General features: G+C 51.2%; 1 protein-coding gene and 1 long non-coding RNA gene across 6 annotated transcripts; one reads left to right on the forward strand and one right to left on the reverse strand.

The window, feature by feature from the left end:
- Positions 1-1,558: 1,558 nt before the first annotated feature.
- Nckipsd (NCK interacting protein with SH3 domain) lies at positions 1,559-12,455 on the forward strand. 4 transcript variants are annotated; one of them, XM_031344872.1, is made up of 14 exons: positions 1,575-1,627; positions 2,283-2,392; positions 4,788-4,897; positions 5,388-5,592; positions 5,714-5,804; positions 6,068-6,558; positions 7,880-8,050; positions 8,189-8,275; positions 8,354-8,492; positions 8,590-8,670; positions 8,855-8,983; positions 9,083-9,175; positions 9,268-9,440; positions 11,547-12,455. In XM_031344872.1, the coding sequence occupies exons 3-14, from the start codon at positions 4,791-4,793 to the stop codon at positions 11,748-11,750; spliced, it is 1,971 nt and encodes a 656-aa protein (XP_031200732.1). In that variant the 5' UTR covers positions 1,575-1,627; positions 2,283-2,392; positions 4,788-4,790; the 3' UTR covers positions 11,751-12,455. The 4 variants fall into 4 exon arrangements, with proteins under 4 accessions (XP_031200733.1, XP_031200732.1, XP_031200731.1 ...); XM_031344873.1 differs by lacking the exon at positions 2,283-2,392 and having other exon boundaries at positions 1,559-1,627; XM_031344871.1 differs by lacking the exon at positions 1,575-1,627 and having other exon boundaries at positions 1,860-2,392.
- A 5,221-nt stretch (positions 12,456-17,676) lies between these two features.
- LOC116072619 lies at positions 17,677-18,934 on the reverse strand. Of its 2 annotated transcripts, none has more exons than XR_004111525.1 (2): positions 18,742-18,934; positions 17,677-17,889 (listed from the first exon to the last, which is right to left on the reverse strand). It is a non-coding gene; the product is annotated as an uncharacterized LOC116072619 (long non-coding RNA). The 2 variants fall into 2 exon arrangements; XR_004111524.1 differs by lacking the exon at positions 18,742-18,934 and adding an exon at positions 18,409-18,581.
- Between the last annotated feature and the right edge of the window lie 5 nt (positions 18,935-18,939).

Consider the following 18,939-nt stretch of genomic DNA (forward strand, 5'->3'; position numbering starts at 1 on the left):
AAGGAGAAGTTGGACAACAGGTCCTCCAACCCTTGGGTCCAGCTTTTTATTTCTCCTAGGTAATTGGCAGCAAGTAATTAATTGGCTGGTCATAGTAATTCAGACATCCTGGACCCCATGGTAGGGTCTGAAATAGCCACAAGTCTCTGGTCTATTGGAAGCCATGGACAGTCCTGCTTTCAACACCTGCTACCACTCCTACTCAGCAGTCCCATAACCACATCACTCTCACCCTTTACAAAGAACAGCCATCATACCCCCAAAGAGCTACCACTGCCGTGTGCCTGAAAGCTTCTGTAAGCGTGAGTGTGTGTGTGTGTGTGTGTGTGTGTGTGTGTACTTCTGTGAGTGCGCACATGTGCCAAAAATTGGCAGAAACATTTGATAGGGAAAAGCCAGAGTCTGGATATAAGGCAAGTCTTGTCTTGCCTGAACCTTCTGGCAGCTCCCCATATCCCACTGGGCCTACCTCCACCATGTCTAAAATAGATTAGTGAAGTCTAGGTGTAGTCTGGCTCATTTTTTTTATTAGATATTTTCTTTATTTACATTTCAAATGTTCTGCCCTTTCCTGGTTTCCCCTCCGAAAAAAAAAAAAAAAAAAAAAACAAACCACTATTCCCTCCTCCCTCCCCCTGCTCACCAACCCACCCTCTCCTGCTTCCTGGCCCTGGCATTCCCTTACACTTGGGCATAGAACCTTCACAGGACCAAGGGCCTCTCCTCCCACTGATAACCGACTAGGCCATCCTCTGCTACATATGCAGCTGGAGCCATGAGTCCCACCATGTGTACTCTTTCTGGCTCATCTTTTAAGTACTCAGTTAGGCAGAGGCAGTTGGATTGCTATTAGTTCAGGCCAGTCAGGCTGCTAGTATGACCCTGTCTTTGCGGGAGGGGTGGGGGGTGGGAGGGAGCCAGGTGTGGTGCCACCTGCCTAAGTCCCAGCATTTGGGAGGCAAAGGCAGATGGATCATTGGATTTAAGGCCAGCCTGGTCTACATAGTTCCAGAACAACCAAAACTACACAGTGAGAACTTGCCTTGGAAAACATCGTCTGATGGTGTGTGTATCCTGTGCCCCTAGATTCATGTTCTCAGTAGAGAGTATGCAAGGATCCTTTAGGCCCTCTTCACTAGGACTCAGGGATGTCAAGAATTTAAAGGTTTGGACGGCTATGCTGAATATTAAACTGAAGGTCAAGGATGAAGCTAAGGCTGATCTTGACCTTGGCTTTCTCCAGCTCTGCCTCCTGGATGCTGGGATTGTGCCACCATTCAGGACTAAAAACATGTTTTCGAAACCTCATGTGTTCAATCCCTACCCTATCAGCCTTCTGCCCTAACCCCTTCTTTTCCCAGAAGTGCCATTTGTGACGTTGAGGCAGGACAGGGTTAGGTAATAGACTGCCTTTAAAAACAGAAGATGCATGTATACACGCAGATTGATTTGTTATGAATAAATATGGCCTCAGGTCATAGACTTTTGAATCCTTTGTGACAACAAAATGGCAAAAGGGTAGTCACTGGCAAGTTGGGGCGTGGTCCAGAAGGGAGTGTTCAAATAGAACAGATGCAAGACTCAGGATAGGAAAGAAGCCAGTGGATATGAAGGGAGTGTATATGTGGTGAGTAACAAAGATACATTTTTGGACAGTACGACCTGGTTTTGTCCCTTGTCCTCCACACTTGTCCACCCACCTCAGCGACAGAGGAGGGACTTTATACTAAGGCACCGTGAGGCCTAGATGCGCTGAGGAGACCCCTCCCCAGGAAGAACTTCCAAATGTCTGATCAGGATGCCCCAAAGCAAAGCACCATATCCAGTCCCCGGGGACACACTGGCTATAAGCATCCTTCTTCAGGAGGTGGGAAGGAACGCAGCGCTTGCACCTGAGCCGGGAAAGGAAGAGGAAGGCCAGGAAGAAGGGGAGTTAGGACCCTAAGTCAGCTGACTGGAGTCAGGCCTGAAGGAATGAGAGACTCAGGGGCACCATCCCGCCCAGTCAAACCTCCCCGGGCCGCGAGGGGGCGCGGCGCTCCAATGCCGGAGTCGACTCGCTCCGGGGGCGGGGTTCCTGCGGTCGCGCATGCGCAAGCGTGGCGTGTCACGGGGCGGGGCGGGGCGGCGCGGCACTCAGGGCCTGGCTCCCCGGCACCGCGCCGCAACCTTCATCGTGTAACCAGCTCCGGCCCGGCGCAGCGCGGCCCGGCCCGGCCTCATGTACCGCGCGCTGTATGCGTTCCGCTCCGCGGAGCCCAACGCCATGGCGTTCGCTGCAGGCGAGACCTTCCTGGTGCTGGAGCGCAGCAGCACGCACTGGTGGTTAGCGGCACGGGCGCGCAGTGGCGAGACCGGCTACGTGCCGCCTGCCTACCTGCATCGCCTGCAGGTGAGTGTGTGCCTCCCTCCCAGGCCTCTCGACCGAACCCCTTCACCAGCACGCAGGACCGATCCAGGAAGCTCAGTCAGATCCTTTGGGACTTCTACCAGACAAGGAGTTTGAGAATCTGACCTTAAGTCCCAAGAGCCGTTAGGACTGAGACCCCTCCGGGGGGTTTGGGGACTGTCCGCACCCACCAGAGACTAGGCCTTTGACATCTAACCGCAGGCCTGGGAAAAGCTTAATTCTGGAACCGGGACTTCAGGCTCTCTCTCATCCATAATAAGAGCCTCCATCTGCATAGAATTCTCGAGCTGGATCCAGAGGCTCCCAGTCCATTCATTACCCAAGTCCCTTAAACCTCCAAACCCTTATTCATTCCCCTTCCCTGAATCCCTAGGATGCCCGTCGTCTCCCTGTCAATTTGTAGCCTCCACCTTTAACCGTAAAGATCACTGTGCCCACCACTGATTGTGCCACCTCATACACCACCTGTTTCCTCAACCACCCTCCAGGTTCTTAGTCCCCATCCCACCCACACACTTGGACCCCAGAGCCACAGGCATTCCTGTCCCTTATGCGATTCCCAATTCCTGTAGTATCTCTGTATCCTGAACCTGCCCACTTATCAAGCTCTCCCCAAGGACAGTTTCCCCAATCCTTTAGGAACCAAGGCTCCTGGCCCCTGCTGACAGTCTGTCAGCCTCCACTTCCCCCAAGCCTCCACTCCTGACTTCTCCCGTTTCCTTCCTCTGATATCTGGGCGCTCCATCCTGGAATGGGAGCTGTCCACACTGTGAGGAAGTGAGCCTCCTCCATGGCTTCCCCCGCTCTGAACATGGCCTGGTCTTCTTCCAGTGGAGCCTGCTCCAGTTCCTGTTTGCTCAAGAGCAATCCTGCTGCAGTGTCTCCAGCTAGCCTGTCCTGACTGCAGGAGGAAGGGGGACCCAGGGCAGTCTGCGCTGTTCCAGACTCCTGCCCTGCCCTAGTCCCTAGCTATGGAAACATCCTGTCCCGGCCCAGTTAAGAACAGAAATACTGTGATAAATTTGGAAATGTCATCTGGTCTTGCTAAAGGGACCCTTGGTTCTAGGGTCCTCCTCACAGACCCTCAGTCTTCTCTAAAGGTGTTTGGGGTGAGAAAAATCTAAACTGTGTCACACCCAGTTCAGCCTTTGGAGCACCGGGGGTCTCTTTGGAGACTTTTTGGGGAAGCACCACCTCTTTGTCAGGGCCTGTGGAGCCTCTGCTTTAGCCAGGGTCAGTGGGACTGGGGGTTTGGGAAGGAAAGAAAGGCCCCTTCTTTCTCTGATCACTTCCTGTTTCTTCTGTCATACCCCTAGTCTCAGTTCCCCTGACTCTGAATTTCTGTCTCATTTTTACTCCACCTGGTGTTTGCCCTTCTTTTCCAAAACTTTCTGTCACTGGAGCTGTGTCTCCCCGCCCCACCCATGTACCCTCACACCTTCTGCTACCTGAAGGACTTTGCTGAACCCTAAATTTATCTGACCCTATCCAGGGACTCTTCTTAAACTCACGCTGGAACTAAACATGATGATTTAAGTCTACAGTCTTGAGACTTTGGGAGGATTTCCATGAGTTCCAGGCCAGTCTGGGCCAACATAGCAACTTTCAGACCAGCTTGGGCTGCAGAGATTCTCATCTCAAAAGATCAGCCACCCAGCCAACCAAAACAACAACGAAACCGTGCCCCACAGTGTGCTTAGGCCTGCTTGGAGTTCCTGTCCCACAGCTGGCCAGCCCCACCGCTGTAGTCCACATCTCCCTCCATGCCAGACAGTGGAGTACAACCAACTCCTGGGTTACTTAGGATAGCAACATAGGCCAGGAATCAGGCCAGTCTCTCAAGTCCCTCCTTTACCATAAGCAGAGTGCCTTCCCAAGGTGGTCTGAAAAAGTGGTAGGACAGCTTGGGAGAGTGGAAGGGAGGCCATTTTGATCCCTTCTTACCTCCCAGTGCTTGGGAAAGTCCCTATGGGGACAAGGCTGTTTTGGAGTGTGACCTTGGTTTTGTGAAGGATCAGCATCCAGAGTGACTGATTAAGGATTCCAGAGAGTCTTCCTTTTGGCATCTCACACTGGGCTCTGAGCCAAGCCCGAGGATAGGCTAGGTTTACACTCCCGGTCCCAGTCTGGGATTCCTGTGGTGTCTCTCTAGACCTATAGTTTTTTAGAATTGTCTTTGCCAGGAGCCTGTATATGGGAGCCTCTAAATGTAAAATTCCGTCACAGAGTCCCAAGTGACACGATTTGAGCACTTCATTCTGTATTCCATTTTGGCTGTCTTCTAGTGTCCAGAATTCTAGGCTAGTTCCAGATTGGGCTGGATCTGGGCTGATCGATCCCACTTGGCACCCAGGTCTAACTACCCACCTACCTTTAGGGCATGGAGCAAGATGTCCTCCAAGCTATTGACCGTGCCATTGAGGCTGTGCACAACGCAGCCATGCGAGATGGCGGCAAGTACAGCCTGGAACAGCGTGGAGTCCTTCAGTGAGTAACTGGGAGTGGAGGTAACGCTCTCCCTTGAGCATGCTGGTGGGGTACAGCCTGGAACAGCGTGGAGTCCTTCAGTGAGTAACTGGGGAGTGGGGGTAATGCTCTCCCTTGAGCATGCTGGTGGGGTACAGCCTGGAACAGCGTGGAGTCCTTCAGTGAGTAACTGGGGAGTGGGGGTAACGCTCTCCCTTGAGCATGCTGCTGGGGAGGCTCCTTCAGTGGGGCCAGAGACACTGTGGAGGCAATACTAGGGTAAGTGTGAGGTCCCACAGGGTGGAATGGATGATGGGAAAGATGGAGGATGAGGGGCCTGTGCTGTGAGGTCCCAGAATCCCACAGGAGGTTTTAAAAAATATTTAGTTTAGAATGTATATACGAAAAACAGTATATATGTGTATGTGTGTGTGTGTGTGTATGTGTGTTTGTGTGTACTTTGGGAGTAGGGAGGAGCCTTCCCATCACAGTCTGTCTGTCTGTCTGTCAGGAAGCTTATCCACCACCGGAAAGAGACCTTGTCTCGAAGGGGCACCTCAGCTTCCAGTGCTTCGGTTATGACCCCATCCACCAGTGACCACCATTTGGACACTGCTGTATCTAGGCAGCCCAATGGGGTGTGTCGAACTGGGTTTGAACGGCAGCATAGCCTGCCCAGTTCTGAGCATCTCGGGACAGATGGAGCTCTCTACCAGGTATGGGGTGAGGGTATCTTTTGGAAGGTGTGTGGGACTAAGACTTCATCCAGAGATTCAAAAGGTCTGCTCGGGTCACAGGTGCAGCTGGCAGCCTGTCCTCCCCATTCTGCTCTCTCAGGTCCCACCACAGCCTCGACGAGCAGCTCCTACCACCCCACCGCCACCAGTGAAGCGCCGAGACCGTGAGGCCCTGGTGATCTCAGGGAGTGGTGAGAGGGCCAGGCTTGGGTAATTGGGATGGGAATACCCTGCACTTGGAATGGTTGCTCTCCCCATGTTGGGCAAATGGGAACTCTGAACTTGGGGTAAATATAGAGTTCCTATGTTTGGGCAGTTGGGGCTTCCAGGCTTGATGAGGAGATAGGGCCCAACGGAGGAACTGGGTCTTGTACTAGGGTCAGGTTCTCTAGGCCAAGAAGCATGGGGCTCCCCAACAGGTTGCCCCAGCATAGCTTTTACTTTTTGTTCACAGGTGGCCGCACAACCATACCCTCTGGAGGTAGTTCTGTGTCTAGTGGTTCATCAGCCAGCAGCACCTCCATGGACACACTCTATTCTGGCTCCAGTCCCTCTGAGCTAGGGCCCAGCTGCTCACCCACGCCCCCGCCTGTACCTCGCCGAGGTGCCCACACTACTGTGTCCCAGGCCCAGCCCTCTCCCTCCAAGGCACCATCCCCTGAACCCCCTACAGAGGAGGTGGCAGCTGAGACAAACTCAGCCCCTGATGACTTGGAAGCTCTGGATGCCCTGAGCCCTGAGAGCGCAGAGGAGAAGCCAGCTGCTGAGGCAGTTGTGCCTAGGACCATTGGGGCAGAGCTGATGGAGCTTGTGCGGAGAAACACGGGTCTGAGCCACGATTTATGTCGTGTAGCCATTGGTGTCGTGGTGGGTCACATCCAGGCCTCCGTACCAGCCAGCTCACCTGTCATGGAGCAGGTCCTCCTCTCGCTGGTAGAGGGCAAGGTGAGGGTGGGCAGCATGGCCAAGGAGCCTTCCCGCCCTCAGCCAGCCTGCTAGTCCCACCCCGCTCCTGCCCTCACACCTATGTCCAGGCTGTGTGACAGGTATCTGTCAAGCTCTGGCCCTTGGCTTTTACTGTGCTGGGTATTAGAGTCATTTGAGTTGACCCATGAAGGAGAAAGGGAGAAAGGATGTTCTAGACAGAGGCTCAGCTTTTGTAAAGGCCAAGAGACAGGACCGAGCATGGCTTACAGGAAGGAAGAAGGTGATGGCATGTCTGGATCACAGGCAGTGTGGGAGCCCGTGAGCCTAAGGCACGTGATAAGGGAGACCAGGAGGAGGTGGGACTAGGGGAAGCTTCCCATCACCTGGAGGGGTTTCCCACTGGTGCTGCTTCTGTCTTTGTGATTCCGGATGCAGGGAAAGGAGAGAGACAGCGTGTGGCTGAGAGACCAGTGCCTTGCTAGCCTTGACAATGTAGGGAAAAGGAGGCTCGGCGAGCTTTGATGGAGGCTCGGCGAGCTTTGATAGTGGCTTAGGTGCCAACTTGGATGGTAGTGAGTGATGTGGGCATTTCAAGATGGCTGTGGTCCTTTGTCAAGGTTAGGGCGCTGATGTTGGGTCTGGGTGCTGCACACCTTTGATCCCAGCACTCAGGAGGCAGAGGCAGGTAGATCTCTGAGTTTGAAGCCAGCTTGGTTTACAATATAAATTCTAGGACAGCCAGAGAAACTGTGTCTGTGGAAAAAAAAAAAATAGGTCACTGGTCAGGAGAAGGAATCGGGGTAGTGAGTCCTGACTATGTGATGGGGTTTGAGTGGGCCAGAGGTGGTCCTGAGGCTCCACCTGTGATTTCTGGTTGGAGTGAATAGAGGGCAGTAGGACAGTTGAGTATGCCTGTGCAGAGCATAGCAGCCGTGTCTAGTACAGCAGGCCTAGTGTTACATTGTGTGGAGTAGGAATGAGGATGGATCCTGAGTCACATTCAGGGAGTGACAGAGTTCATGCCTGCCTCTTGGGAGCTGCTCATCCAGTCCTGGGGTGAGAGTTGGGATGTTGGAAATTCCCACAGCTGAGTGTTGAGCAGCGTCCTGTGCCAGGAGGTCGGGACTAGAGTTGGCCTACACGGTGTGAATTTTGTGGGACCTCAGTTCAAAGAAAGTTAAGCTTAGAGGGGCCAGGTCTTGGGGGCTTCCTGGAGCTGGTGATGTGCAGAGGTCTTGGGGGCTTCCTGGAGCTGGTGATGTGCAGAGGTCTTGGGGGCTTCCTGGAACTGGTGATGTGCAAAGGTCTTACTGAGCCATGCTTTGCCTTCTTCCCCCAGGACCTGAGCACAGCCCTACCCTCAGGGCAGGTCTGCCATGACCAGCAGAGACTGGAAGTGATCTTTGCAGACCTGGCTAGAAGAAAGGATGACGCCCAGCAGCGCAGCTGGGCGCTGTATGAGGACGAGGATGTCATCCGCTGCTATCTGGAAGAACTGCTGCACATCCTGGTATGGGGTAGGAACCCTCATGGGTCTGGCAGTGTGGGAGCAATGAGCCTTCCCTGTACCATCACTCTTTCACCCTTAGGTCTCTTCTGCTCATGCGTGCTCACACTGGGTGACGCTCACTCTCTCTCTTCCCTCCAGACGGACGCAGATCCTGAAGTTTGCAAGAAAATGTGCAAAAGGAGTGACTTTGAGTCTGTCCTAGCCTTGGTGGCCTATTACCAAATGGTATGTGTAAGACAGGGGAGGGACACAGAGGCATGTGGGCAGAAGTAAGGGCACTGAGCACACAGGTTCTTCTGCCAGGAACACCGAGCATCACTACGGCTGCTGCTCCTCAAGTGCTTCGGTGCCATGTGCAGCCTAGATGCAGCAATCATCTCCACTCTGGTGTCTTCTGTGCTACCTGTGGAATTGGCACGGGACATGCAGGCCGACACACAGGGTGAGATAGAGGTGGGACACTCCTTACCACTTGGAGACTGTTCCCACCATCTGCCGGGGACCCCTGGCCTTGCTGACTACCTTCCTTTCCCCCTCAGACCACCAGAAGCTCTGTTATTCCGCCCTTGTTCTGGCCATGGTCTTCTCCATGGGAGAGGCGGTGCCTTACGCACACTATGGTAAGAAAGCAGACCCCTAAGCAGTGAATGCAAGGTCCCAGAGGTAGGAACCGTGCATGTCTCAAGGGCCTGGAGACCTACTGACTAGAAGACGGTATTCTTAGGGCTCACAGAAAGCCAGGGAGGCTGGATTGTATGGGGAGCAAAAGTTGGATCTGTAGATTTCCCTATGCTGTTCTTTCAGAACACCTGGGTACACCCTTTGCCCAGTTCTTACTAAGCATCGTTGAAGACGGCCTTCCAATGGACACCACAGAGCAACTGCCAGACCTCTGCATGAACCTGCTTCTGGCTCTCAACCTGCACCTGACAGGTGGGGTGGGACCCATCTGCAAGGAGACTGACCAGAGCGGGGCCTTGCGGGCTTTTGTACCTACACTCTTACCTTGTCTCCATCCACGTCTTTCCTCAGCTCCTGACCAGAATGTCATCATGGCTGCCTTAAGCAAGCACACCAATGTTAAGATCTTCTCTGAGAAGTTGCTTTTGCTTCTGAACAGAGGGGGTGAGAGCCTAGAAGTCTGCACACGTGCCACTCGGGTGCACACTTGACTCTGTCACGTGCCTCCTTTGACTCTGTAAACCCTTGTCTCCTAGACGATCCTGTACGTATCTTTAAACATGAGCCCCAGCCACCACACTCTGTCCTCAAGTTCCTGCAGGATGTGTTCAGCAGCTCTGCCACAGCCGCCATCTTCTACCACACAGACATGATGGCGCTTATTGACATCACTGTGCGCCAGATTGCAGACCTGTCACCTGGAGACAAGGTGACTGGGGGCTGCTGCAGAGAGGCTGGGAGATAAACAGCAACTTAACAAAAAAGGGTGACTGTGACATTGAGTGGAGATGAGGGGGCGGGGCTGCTGCCGCCAGAGCCAAGTAAGTGTGGAAGGCTACTCAGAAACCAGGACGTGGCAGCCAGCTGTGTGGCAAATTGGAGCAGGATGTCTGAGGAGAGTCGGGATTGCTTCTCAGAAGAGGAAGCAACTCACTGCCTTCCTATGAGAGCAGAGTGGAAGCCAGGAAGCCCAGGGCAGGAGTGGGTGGTGAAGTAGGCCAGGCTTGGGGTGTGTTGCAAGTAGGCCCAGAAGAGCCTGCTTCTGGATTGGTTTTGAGCAGGTAGGTGGATAGATGATTGTTAATGGAAGAGGCCCAAAGAACTTCTTAGGGAAAGATAAAAGTTGTGTTTTGAATGAGTCAAGATCGAGGACAAGCCAGACAGTGTGGTGGCACACACCTTTAGTTCCAGCGCTCAGGAGGCTGAGGCTGAATCTCTGTGAGTTTGAGGCCAGCCTGGTCTGCAGATCAAGTTTTAGGACAGCCAGGGCTACACAGAAAAACCCTGTCTGGAAAAACCAAATTTAAAAAAAAAAAAAAAAGATTGAGGACGAGGGCTGGGGCTAGAGCTCTGTTGATAGAGCACTTGCCTTGTATACCTGAGGCTCTGACTTCAGTCCCTAGCACTAATAAAATACAATGCTTAGGAGACATTGAAGTGCTAAGGCATCAGGGAGGCAGTGAGTGAATTGGGACTAGGGATGTGTAGAGTCATGTGTGGAGACATGACAGAAAACCTAGGACAGGGTAGTCCCCTAGGAAATGAAATGGATGCAATCAGCAGGAGCTTAAGCTGTGACTCAGCAGGCTCAGCTAAGGAGAAACCCAGGAGCAAACCCAAGTGTGTGCTGAGAGGAGTCACACTGTTAGGAGCTAGGGTGGAGTAGAGAACTAGGCTTTGAATTTCCACATGGAAGCCGGTGACTGGCAAGCACTGCTGGTGTGGTGGAGGGAATCAAGTCTGAATGGAAAGTGTGAGGAATTTTAAGTTTCTCCGCTGGGAGAGTGGAGATGGGGACAGACTTGGGAGCAGTAAATGAAGGTGACCAATTCAATGTACGTACAGAGAAACAGAAAAACAGGGACAGGCCTAAAAGGAGACCATGGGATGGATCATGGAGGGTCTTGTAAGGTGGGAGGTGCTGTTACATGCCCTGGCCTGGGCCAAGGCTCCAGTAAGCATAGAGAAATGGACCATGTGTTGAAGAGACTGGGCCACTGCAGGAGGTGCACAGATGAGGCAGGAGACTGACAGTGGATTCTGTTTGTTCTAGTGAGGACAGGGGGAGGGAAGGGGAAGGGGAAGGGGAAAGGAAGAGGAAGGGAAAGGGGGAGGGGAAGGGAAGGGCAGGTGCTTCGAGCAGGAGACAGCACAAGACCAGCTGCTTGGGCTGCTTAGAGTCAAAGGGCAGAAGATAAGCCTTTCTGTACTATAAGGACAGAAAGCAGAGGTCATCAGGGGGTTGGAAACAGGTGAATCAAAGAGGACACATGTGTTCCAGGCCTCACTCGATCAACTGATCAAACTGTTTCCTTCCTAAAGAGCATGGGAAGCAGTGTATCTTAGGCATGATGGGGGAAGCTGATGAGTTTGGTGGGAGATGTGTGGATTTGAAGTGACTGAGATAAGTAGGAGATGACAAGCAGGCAATTGGACATTCTTGTTGGGCACTCTCAGGAGAGATCTGCATGAGATGTATGAGAGCAGATTGCTGTTTCTGGTCATGGGTGTAATTAAGATCTTCTGGGGCAAGAGACGTCGAGAAGCCAGGGCTCTGATTGTCAACACATGGTACCTAGGAGACCTGGCACTAAAGGACTGGCAAGACCAGGGCAGCCACATTCTGGGATGTGTGGCTGGAATGTCTCATTCATTCTCCAACAGCTTTTAGAGCCATTTAGTGTTGAGTAAATTAATTAGCAGTGCGAGCTGCTTTGTTGTCCCGTAGTCCAGTGGACAGTAGTGGCCAGTCCCCCTCTGGGGGCAGCTGCAGTACTATTCCAGGGATTGCTCAACCAGCCTGCTCTTCCTACAGCTGCGCATGGAGTACCTCTCCCTGATGCATGCCGTGGTCCGCTCCACACCCTACCTGCAGCACCGGCATCGGCTGTCAGACCTGCAGGCTACACTGCGGCGCATCCTCACTGAGGAAGAGACCTCACCCCAGTGCCAGATGGATCGCATGATTGTCCAAGAGATGTACAAGGAATTCCCGGACCTGGGAGAGGTCCCCAGCTAGCACTTCTCTTTACTCCCTTCTCTGCAGCCCTGGGAGGGTGCAGAGAACTCAGGGGCTCTAAGGTTGTTTTGCACCGACATTGCAAGGTGATAAAAGATTAGAAGGGACCTGAGCTGGGCCCCTTACCTAAAGTAGAGTCAGGGTAAGGGGCCAGATGTAGGATTGGGGACCACAGTCTGGGGACTATATTGGGGCAGAGGAAATGTGCAAGCTGAAGATCCTCTGTTTGCTGGTAGGCTGCCTCTTCAGCATGCCACCCCCATCCCCCATACCCATGTGCATACCCAGAGTCCTGCTGCTGCCCCAGGCTGAGCCACTGCCATCCCTACCTGCTGTCTGGTCTGTGTCTTGACCCTCAGCAAGCCATGTCCTTCAGGTGAGGGAGGCGCCTCTGCCAGCTCTGTTCTTTGCCTTAGCTTTGCAGTGAGTGTTGCTCATGTGCAGCCCTCACCCCTGAGGGACTGCTGTCCCCTGACCCCCTGCTTTCAGCCCCAGAGGCCTTGGCCAGGCTGTTGCCTTGAAAGCGGGATCCTAGAGACAGGCCATCCGTCCTGCAGCCCCATGGGACAGGATGATGGTGCTGAGAAAGCCAATGATAGAATCTATTTTCTCTGGAAAAAAAAAAAAAAAGAGTAGGCCAAAAGCCATGTGTATTTTCCTATGTACTACAGCTCACCTTCAGAAATAAATTACAGGCACCAGGAACTGGGCTTCCCTGTATGATCCTGTGGGGAGACAACGGGAAGGGTGGCAGGGGCTCAGGACCTCACAGCTCCAGCTTAAACTGATATCTCAGCCCAAAGAGGTGATAGTCCTTGACAAGCCTGGCTTTCCTGCTGTGCTTCCTCTAGGGCCAACCACGTGCCCTGGGGCACACCTGTAGGTATCTATCCCTTGTGGGTTCCATTCCTATCTTCTTGGCCATGGTGGTACACATCTTTAATGCCAGCACCGCACCGGGGAGGCAGAGACAGGCAAATCCCCACACTCAGCCTAGTTTACATAATTCCCACCATCCAGGGCTGTACAGTGAGAGCCTCTCTCACTAAAAATACAGGAAAATAAAGTTAGGGACTCCTGCAGTTACAGCTAGTCTCTGGTGCTCCCTCTCTCTTCCCCTCCATCTTCCTCTTATGGAGCATCCCACATGCTCCCTGCACCGTCTTAGGCCGAGCAGACCCCTCTCCCAGCTCTGCTCTCCCTGAGCATGCTGGCCTGATTACCATCCTCTTGTTATTTGGTCCACCATCATTCCTCTGTTTTGAAACCTCAGCGGAGATTTTATAATTTTTATATTCTGGAAGAATATGTTCACCAGCACGTGGTTAAGTGTACATCCCTGCTTTATTAGAGACAGATTGATTTAAAAACAAAAACCTGTTCTCTCTCAGGTCAGCACAGTAGCTCTCACTAGAAGTGGGCAGGGGAAAACGAGGGCCCACGGGCAAAGTCTGGCTCTTGTGGCGGCGTTCCTTACCAGCAGCCCTATTCCTCATACAGACCTACACATGCAGAATTACAGTAGGCTTCTGAAGGCAGGGACTAGAGAGATGACTTAGTTGATAAAGTGCTTGCCACCTCAGCATGGAGGCCTGAGTTTGGATTCTCAGCATCCATGTAGAAAGCCAGGTGTGGTGGCATGCAATTGAGTTTAAACCCCGGGCCCACGTGGGTGGCAGAAAGAGCCAACTGCAAATTGTCTTCCACATGTGTGCTGTACTACGTCCCTGTGTACATTCACACACAAAAAATAATTAAATGCAATTTAAAAAGTGGAGGGTGGAAGGTGGAGAGATGGCCCAGTGCTTAAGAAAGTAAGAACACTCACATTCTTGGGGAGGACCCTAGTTCAATTCCACCACCCACATCTGGAGACTCCCAACCGGCCTATTAACTCCTCCAGCTCCAGGAGATCCAGTGCCCTCTTCTGGCCTTTTCCAGCACTGCACAAACTCAATAACTACACACACACACACATACACACACACACACACACACACACGACACACACGATTAAAAATGAAGAAAAATTCTTTTTTTTTTCTTTTTGGTTTTTCGAGACGAGGTTTCTCTGTGTAGCCCTGGCTGTCCTGGAACTCACTCTGTAGACCAGGCTGGCCTCCGAACTCAGAAATCTTCCTGCCTCTGCCTCCCAAGTGCTGGGATTAAAGGTGTGCAGCTGGAGAGGTAGCTCAGCAGTTAAGAGGATCAGCTGCTCTTGAAGATGGCTCTGGTTCAGTTCTCAGCACCCACCCAGCGGCTTACACCTGTAACTCCACTTCCAGGGATCTGGTGTCCTGTTTTGACCTCTGCAAGCACCAGACACAATGTAGTGGACATACATCCATGCCAGCAAAAAATTCATACACATGAATACTTTAAAATGTAAGTAGAAATTTAAAGACACACAGAGCAATAGAGAAAAACACTTTGCTACCATCCTCCTGCCTTGTGGTGTAGACATACACCCAAACAGAATGCATTCAGCAGGCACAGGAGAGGCTCAGATCCTCAGGCCTCAACAGTTGCTCAGGAAAGGGAGGCAGGGACATTTCAAAGGAAAACTGGGGTAGAGAGGATCTTAGCAATCTTCTGGGCACTGTCCTTCCTATTGGCTCAGTCACAATGCTGAGCTCACAGGCTCCAGGTGGAGGGCCACAGCCTGCTCACTGCTCTTTGCCCTGAGATATTTTGCCTCCTCTGTCACATCCAGAGTCAATGACACTGATTTCCAGCCACAACTGCTTTCACTTGTGTGCTGCAAGCACGAAACCATTACCCTCAGGAGACGACAGAATCCAGTGAAAAGCAGAGGGTTCCCAGGAAGCTGAGGCAGGAGCATTGAGGCAGCATCTGCTGTTGGCTGTGATGTACACTCTGACTTTGTGGGAAGAGCTGGGCTGATCTGTGCTCTGAGGGCTGGCTCCTAGATAAACAATGTATAGGTTCATGAAGCCCACACTCACATTTGCAAGATTATCCAAGCGGTCCTGCATGTTCGTAGGAGATACAGAAGTTCTAGCCGGGAGTTACATAAGTATTGGGTACTGTTCCCAAACATTCTAGTGGGAAGGGCACTGGGGTGGCAGAGGCAAAACCCCCTCAGCAAACACCCTGGCAACAGTCTCATAACATAAAATTGTAGCTGTAAAGGTAGATTATGGTGAGCCAAAAGAGTCCTATCAGGAAGAGAAGTTTTTGAGACAACACCTCTCTAGCTGCTTGGACAGGTCAATGTGGGATGTGACTAGGCAGAAGAGAGATTGAGGGACAGAGAGCACTTAGCTCTGCCAAGAAAGGATAATATTTGGATGGGACTGAGAAGCAAACGGGGGCAGTAGGAATAACTGAGCAGTATTTTGAACCAGAAATGGCACCTAACGTGGGTGCAGAAAGGTCTGGCCCATGTGGACATGCACTGAACCCCAAAGCTACTCCTGCACAGCTTATTTGAGGGGCAGAGAGTTCAGCTCTGTCCTCAAAAGACATTGGCTGAGGCTGCAATGAGAAGAAATCTGTTTTTTCTTCTTTTAATATATCTGTTTGTACTATAGTGTGTGTGAGTACACGTGTGCAGGAGCATATGCAGAGAGAGGCCCAAGCACAGGGCCCCCACAGCTCTTAACTTTATTCACTGAAGCAGAGTCTCTCAGTTGAACCCAGAGCTCAGCAATGCAGCTAGAATGACTAGCCAGATGTTTCAAAGATACCCATCTGCCCTCTGAACTTGAGAATTATGAACAGGCTGTCACATCCATCCACTATTCATGTGCGTGCTGGAGATCTGAATTCTGGTCCTCACACTTATACGAGAGGTGCTTTAGCTGCTGAGCCATCAACCTAGTCTTTCCCCCTTTTAACGGAAGAATAGCACACCATGACAAGTGCACTATTCAAAGAGCATGACTTGCACCTTTTCGTGAGTTTCCTGGCTATTCAGTTTCTTTCCCTTGTTCTGCTTATTTAATCGTTTATCCATATATCTACTGATTTGTGTATTCTTTATTGACTTGTATATGTATTCAACATGAGTCCTTAGATTTTATACTTCCATATAGTCTGTCTGTCCATCCATCCATCCAATCTATCATCTGTCCATCAAGATCTATGTTGCTTAGCATGAATAACTTTCCTATTTCAGTCTTCAAAGAGGCTGAGTCTGTAGGACCACAGGACTGCGCTGGGTTGGTTACCATTCTCCTATTGTTGTTATTGTTGCTATTGTAATTTGAAATATGGTCTCACTATCTAGCCCTACCCAGCAGGTAACTGATATCTTACTATCTCAGCTCAGTTCTGGACTGCAGGCATGTAACACACCTGACTGGCTCCCTTCCTAATATTGCCAGTGAATAAGAATAACTTGTTAATTGGAACTGGGTGTGGTAACACACACTTTTAATCCCAGCACTGGGGAGGCAGAGGCAGGTGGATCTCTTGAGAGTTCAAGACCAGCCTGGTCTACAGAGTGAGTTCCAGAACAGCCAGGGCTATATGGAAAAACTCTATCTTAAAACAAAACAAAACAAAAATAATAGGTTCTGTAAACAATTGGTCCATTTCTCCAGTCCTATGTCCAACAACTTTTTAAAGCTCACTTTAACAATTTACTTTTAGTGAGGCTGGAGTTAAGAGCATTTGTTGCAGAATGCCCAAGTTTCAGTTACCAGCACTCCCATGGCAGCTCACAGACATCTGTAACGTTACCTCTTGGGGATCTGATGCCCTATTCTGACTTCTGCAGGCACCAGACACATGTGTTGCACATAAATGTATGCAGGCAATACACTCAAATACATCAGATAAATCTAATACACAAACAAAATACCAATTTACCCTTAGGGTCCCTTGGATTTTTAAATTTTATTTTTAGAACAGGGTCTCCTGAACTCTTTGTGTCTGAAGACCCTGAACTTCTGCCTGTCCTTCCTCTACCTCTTGAGTGCTAGGATTACAGGCACGTCTACCAGAGCTGGTTTATTCAGCACTGAGGATCCACCCCAGGGCTTCTTACATAGGCAAGCACTCTACTACCTGCTCACCCTTTCTTTGGGTTTTTTACTCAATCATATTGACCACGGACACAATTTTTCCGTCTGAGCCTCCATATTCTTTTAAGTTGGTTTTCTTGTCCTACCACACTAATTGCCTAGGTCCTCTAACATACTAAGGCTGTGGTCATGAATGTAAAATGAGACCAATTAGCAGAATTTTGAGGTTTTTTTCCACAGCAGTCCTCAACAGCTCCAGATTGGAGAGATTTATGCTCTATTTTAGGCCAGTTTGGTTATAGCCCAGTGAAAAGCTGAGGAGTTACAGCCAGGATTATGTGTGCTTGTTTTGTTTTGTTCTGAGACAGGGTTTTGTTCTTAGTGTGTAGCAGAGGCTGGTCCCAAACTCAGAGATCTACCTGTCTCTGTCTCTTGGGTACTAGGATTAAAGGCCTGTGACACCACATCACAAGATTCTCTCTTTTGTTTATGGTGCTGGGGATTGAACTCAGGGCCTTAGTGTGCAGAATATGTACAAATTCTACAAGGAAATTCTAATGGAAAAGATTAGGACCTGGAAAGCTCACATCACTACTGTCTGGTCTTACCCTACATCAGGGTCTCTGAAGCTGGGCGGTGGTGGCTCACGCCTTTAATCTCAGCACTTGGGAGGCAGAGGCAGGTGGATTTCTGAGTTCGAGGCCAGCCTGGTCTACAGAGTGAGTTCCAGGACAGCCGGGGCTATACAGAGAAACCCTGTCTCGAAAAAACAGAAAAAACAAAACAAAACAAAACAAAAAAACAAAACCCATCAGGGTCTCTGAGACCTGCGTAGACCCTGCAATTGGAACTATCGAGGAGAAATGACCATGAACCACCTGGAGGTCTTACTTGTTCCTAGGAGGTGAGGACAAAGCTGGCCTTGGAAGCAGAGGGAGGAAATACCACTAGCATTTTATTTGAAAATGTGGATGGGTTTCTCTGGAGTGGAGTGGCAAGTAGAGGTCAGAGGACAACTTTGTGGGGTCGGTCTTCCACTCTTAACACGAGTTCCAGGGATCAAACTCGGGTACTCAAGCTTGGACATCAAGCACCTTTACCAGCTGAACCATCCTGCTGTCTTTCCAGAAGTGCATTAGGAACGACTACTGTGGGTTGGACACAGAAGTGAGTATATATGAGAAAACAAGGTGAGGGAACATCCAACCAACAGCAGCCACAAACGGAGGAAGAGTGGAGACAGCCTCACGCAGGGAGCTGCCTCGAATGCCATCTCGAGTGGACGCCACGTACTCAAAGGTGGAGGCCAGTCACCAGCTCTGGTTGAGGGGAAAACGGAACTCTATTTCCCTCAGCCATGGTGCCTTAACACATCTGCCCATGCGGCAAGAGCCGGGGTGGCACCCTAAAAGTGCTGCTCAGGCATCTCGTACCGGAAGGCCAGATCCCTAAGGTCGTTCAGGCGTCTCCTCTGTGGTCCCAGCTCTTTTCCTCCTTGTTCGACCTGAGATTTGTGCTTTCCACTAACTAGTCTGTGGACCCACAGAGCTGCGGACGCTTCAAAACCAGGTCCCGCTCCTCTCCCCTCCAATCAGGAACTACCGTCCTACGAAGTACCTCCTTTAGTGCCGCTGTAGATATTCCACCTACATGCACAAATGGTGTACCTGTCACGGAACTCTGACTTGAGTCTTAAGACTTAAAGACCCCAAACACTACAGCTGATACCCATGGGTCACAGACCACAGCAGCCACATCCAGTGCAACCCGCGTGAGCTAGACCTCCCCGAAGCAAAGAAACCTAGGAGCGAGAGGATACGTTGATTGGTTGCTGGTGATGTCATAGCTACCATTTGGGGGCGGGCCAGAGGTCTTGGCCAGGAGTTCTTGGACTGTTTGAAGTAGTAATCACTTAGCCGGGGGAGCCGCACCCAGGGCAATGTTCTGGGGTCCTAGGCCTGACTCCTGTCTCGGTGTCAGAATGAATGAGTTTCCTGCACCTTGCGTTGCGGCTCATCACCGACGCCAAGTCTGGAGGCAGATCAGTATAGCGGGTCTTTTGGATTATTTCTGCTGGTTAGCTTGGAACCCGCGAGGCCCTCCTACCTCCCGCATACAATGGAGTCCTCCGAGAGGGGCGGGGTCTCCCATTGTGCCAATGGAAACAATGACTCTCTGATTGGAATGCGCCGCCTTTC

This window comes from Mastomys coucha, unplaced genomic scaffold (genome assembly GCF_008632895.1).
Source record: "Mastomys coucha isolate ucsf_1 unplaced genomic scaffold, UCSF_Mcou_1 pScaffold23, whole genome shotgun sequence".
NCBI lineage: Eukaryota > Metazoa > Chordata > Mammalia > Rodentia > Muridae > Mastomys > Mastomys coucha.

Coding starts and splice junctions, on each gene's coding strand:
- Nckipsd (XM_031344871.1), top strand. CDS start 2,222: ATGTACCGCGCGCTGTATGCGTTCCGCTCCGCGGAGCCCAACGCCATG. Junction 6,559..7,879: donor TCTCGCTGGTAGAGGGCAAG/GTGAGGGTGGGC, acceptor TTCTTCCCCCAG/GACCTGAGCACAGCCCTACC. Junction 8,493..8,589: donor CATGCAGGCCGACACACAGG/GTGAGATAGAGG, acceptor TTTCCCCCTCAG/ACCACCAGAAGCTCTGTTAT.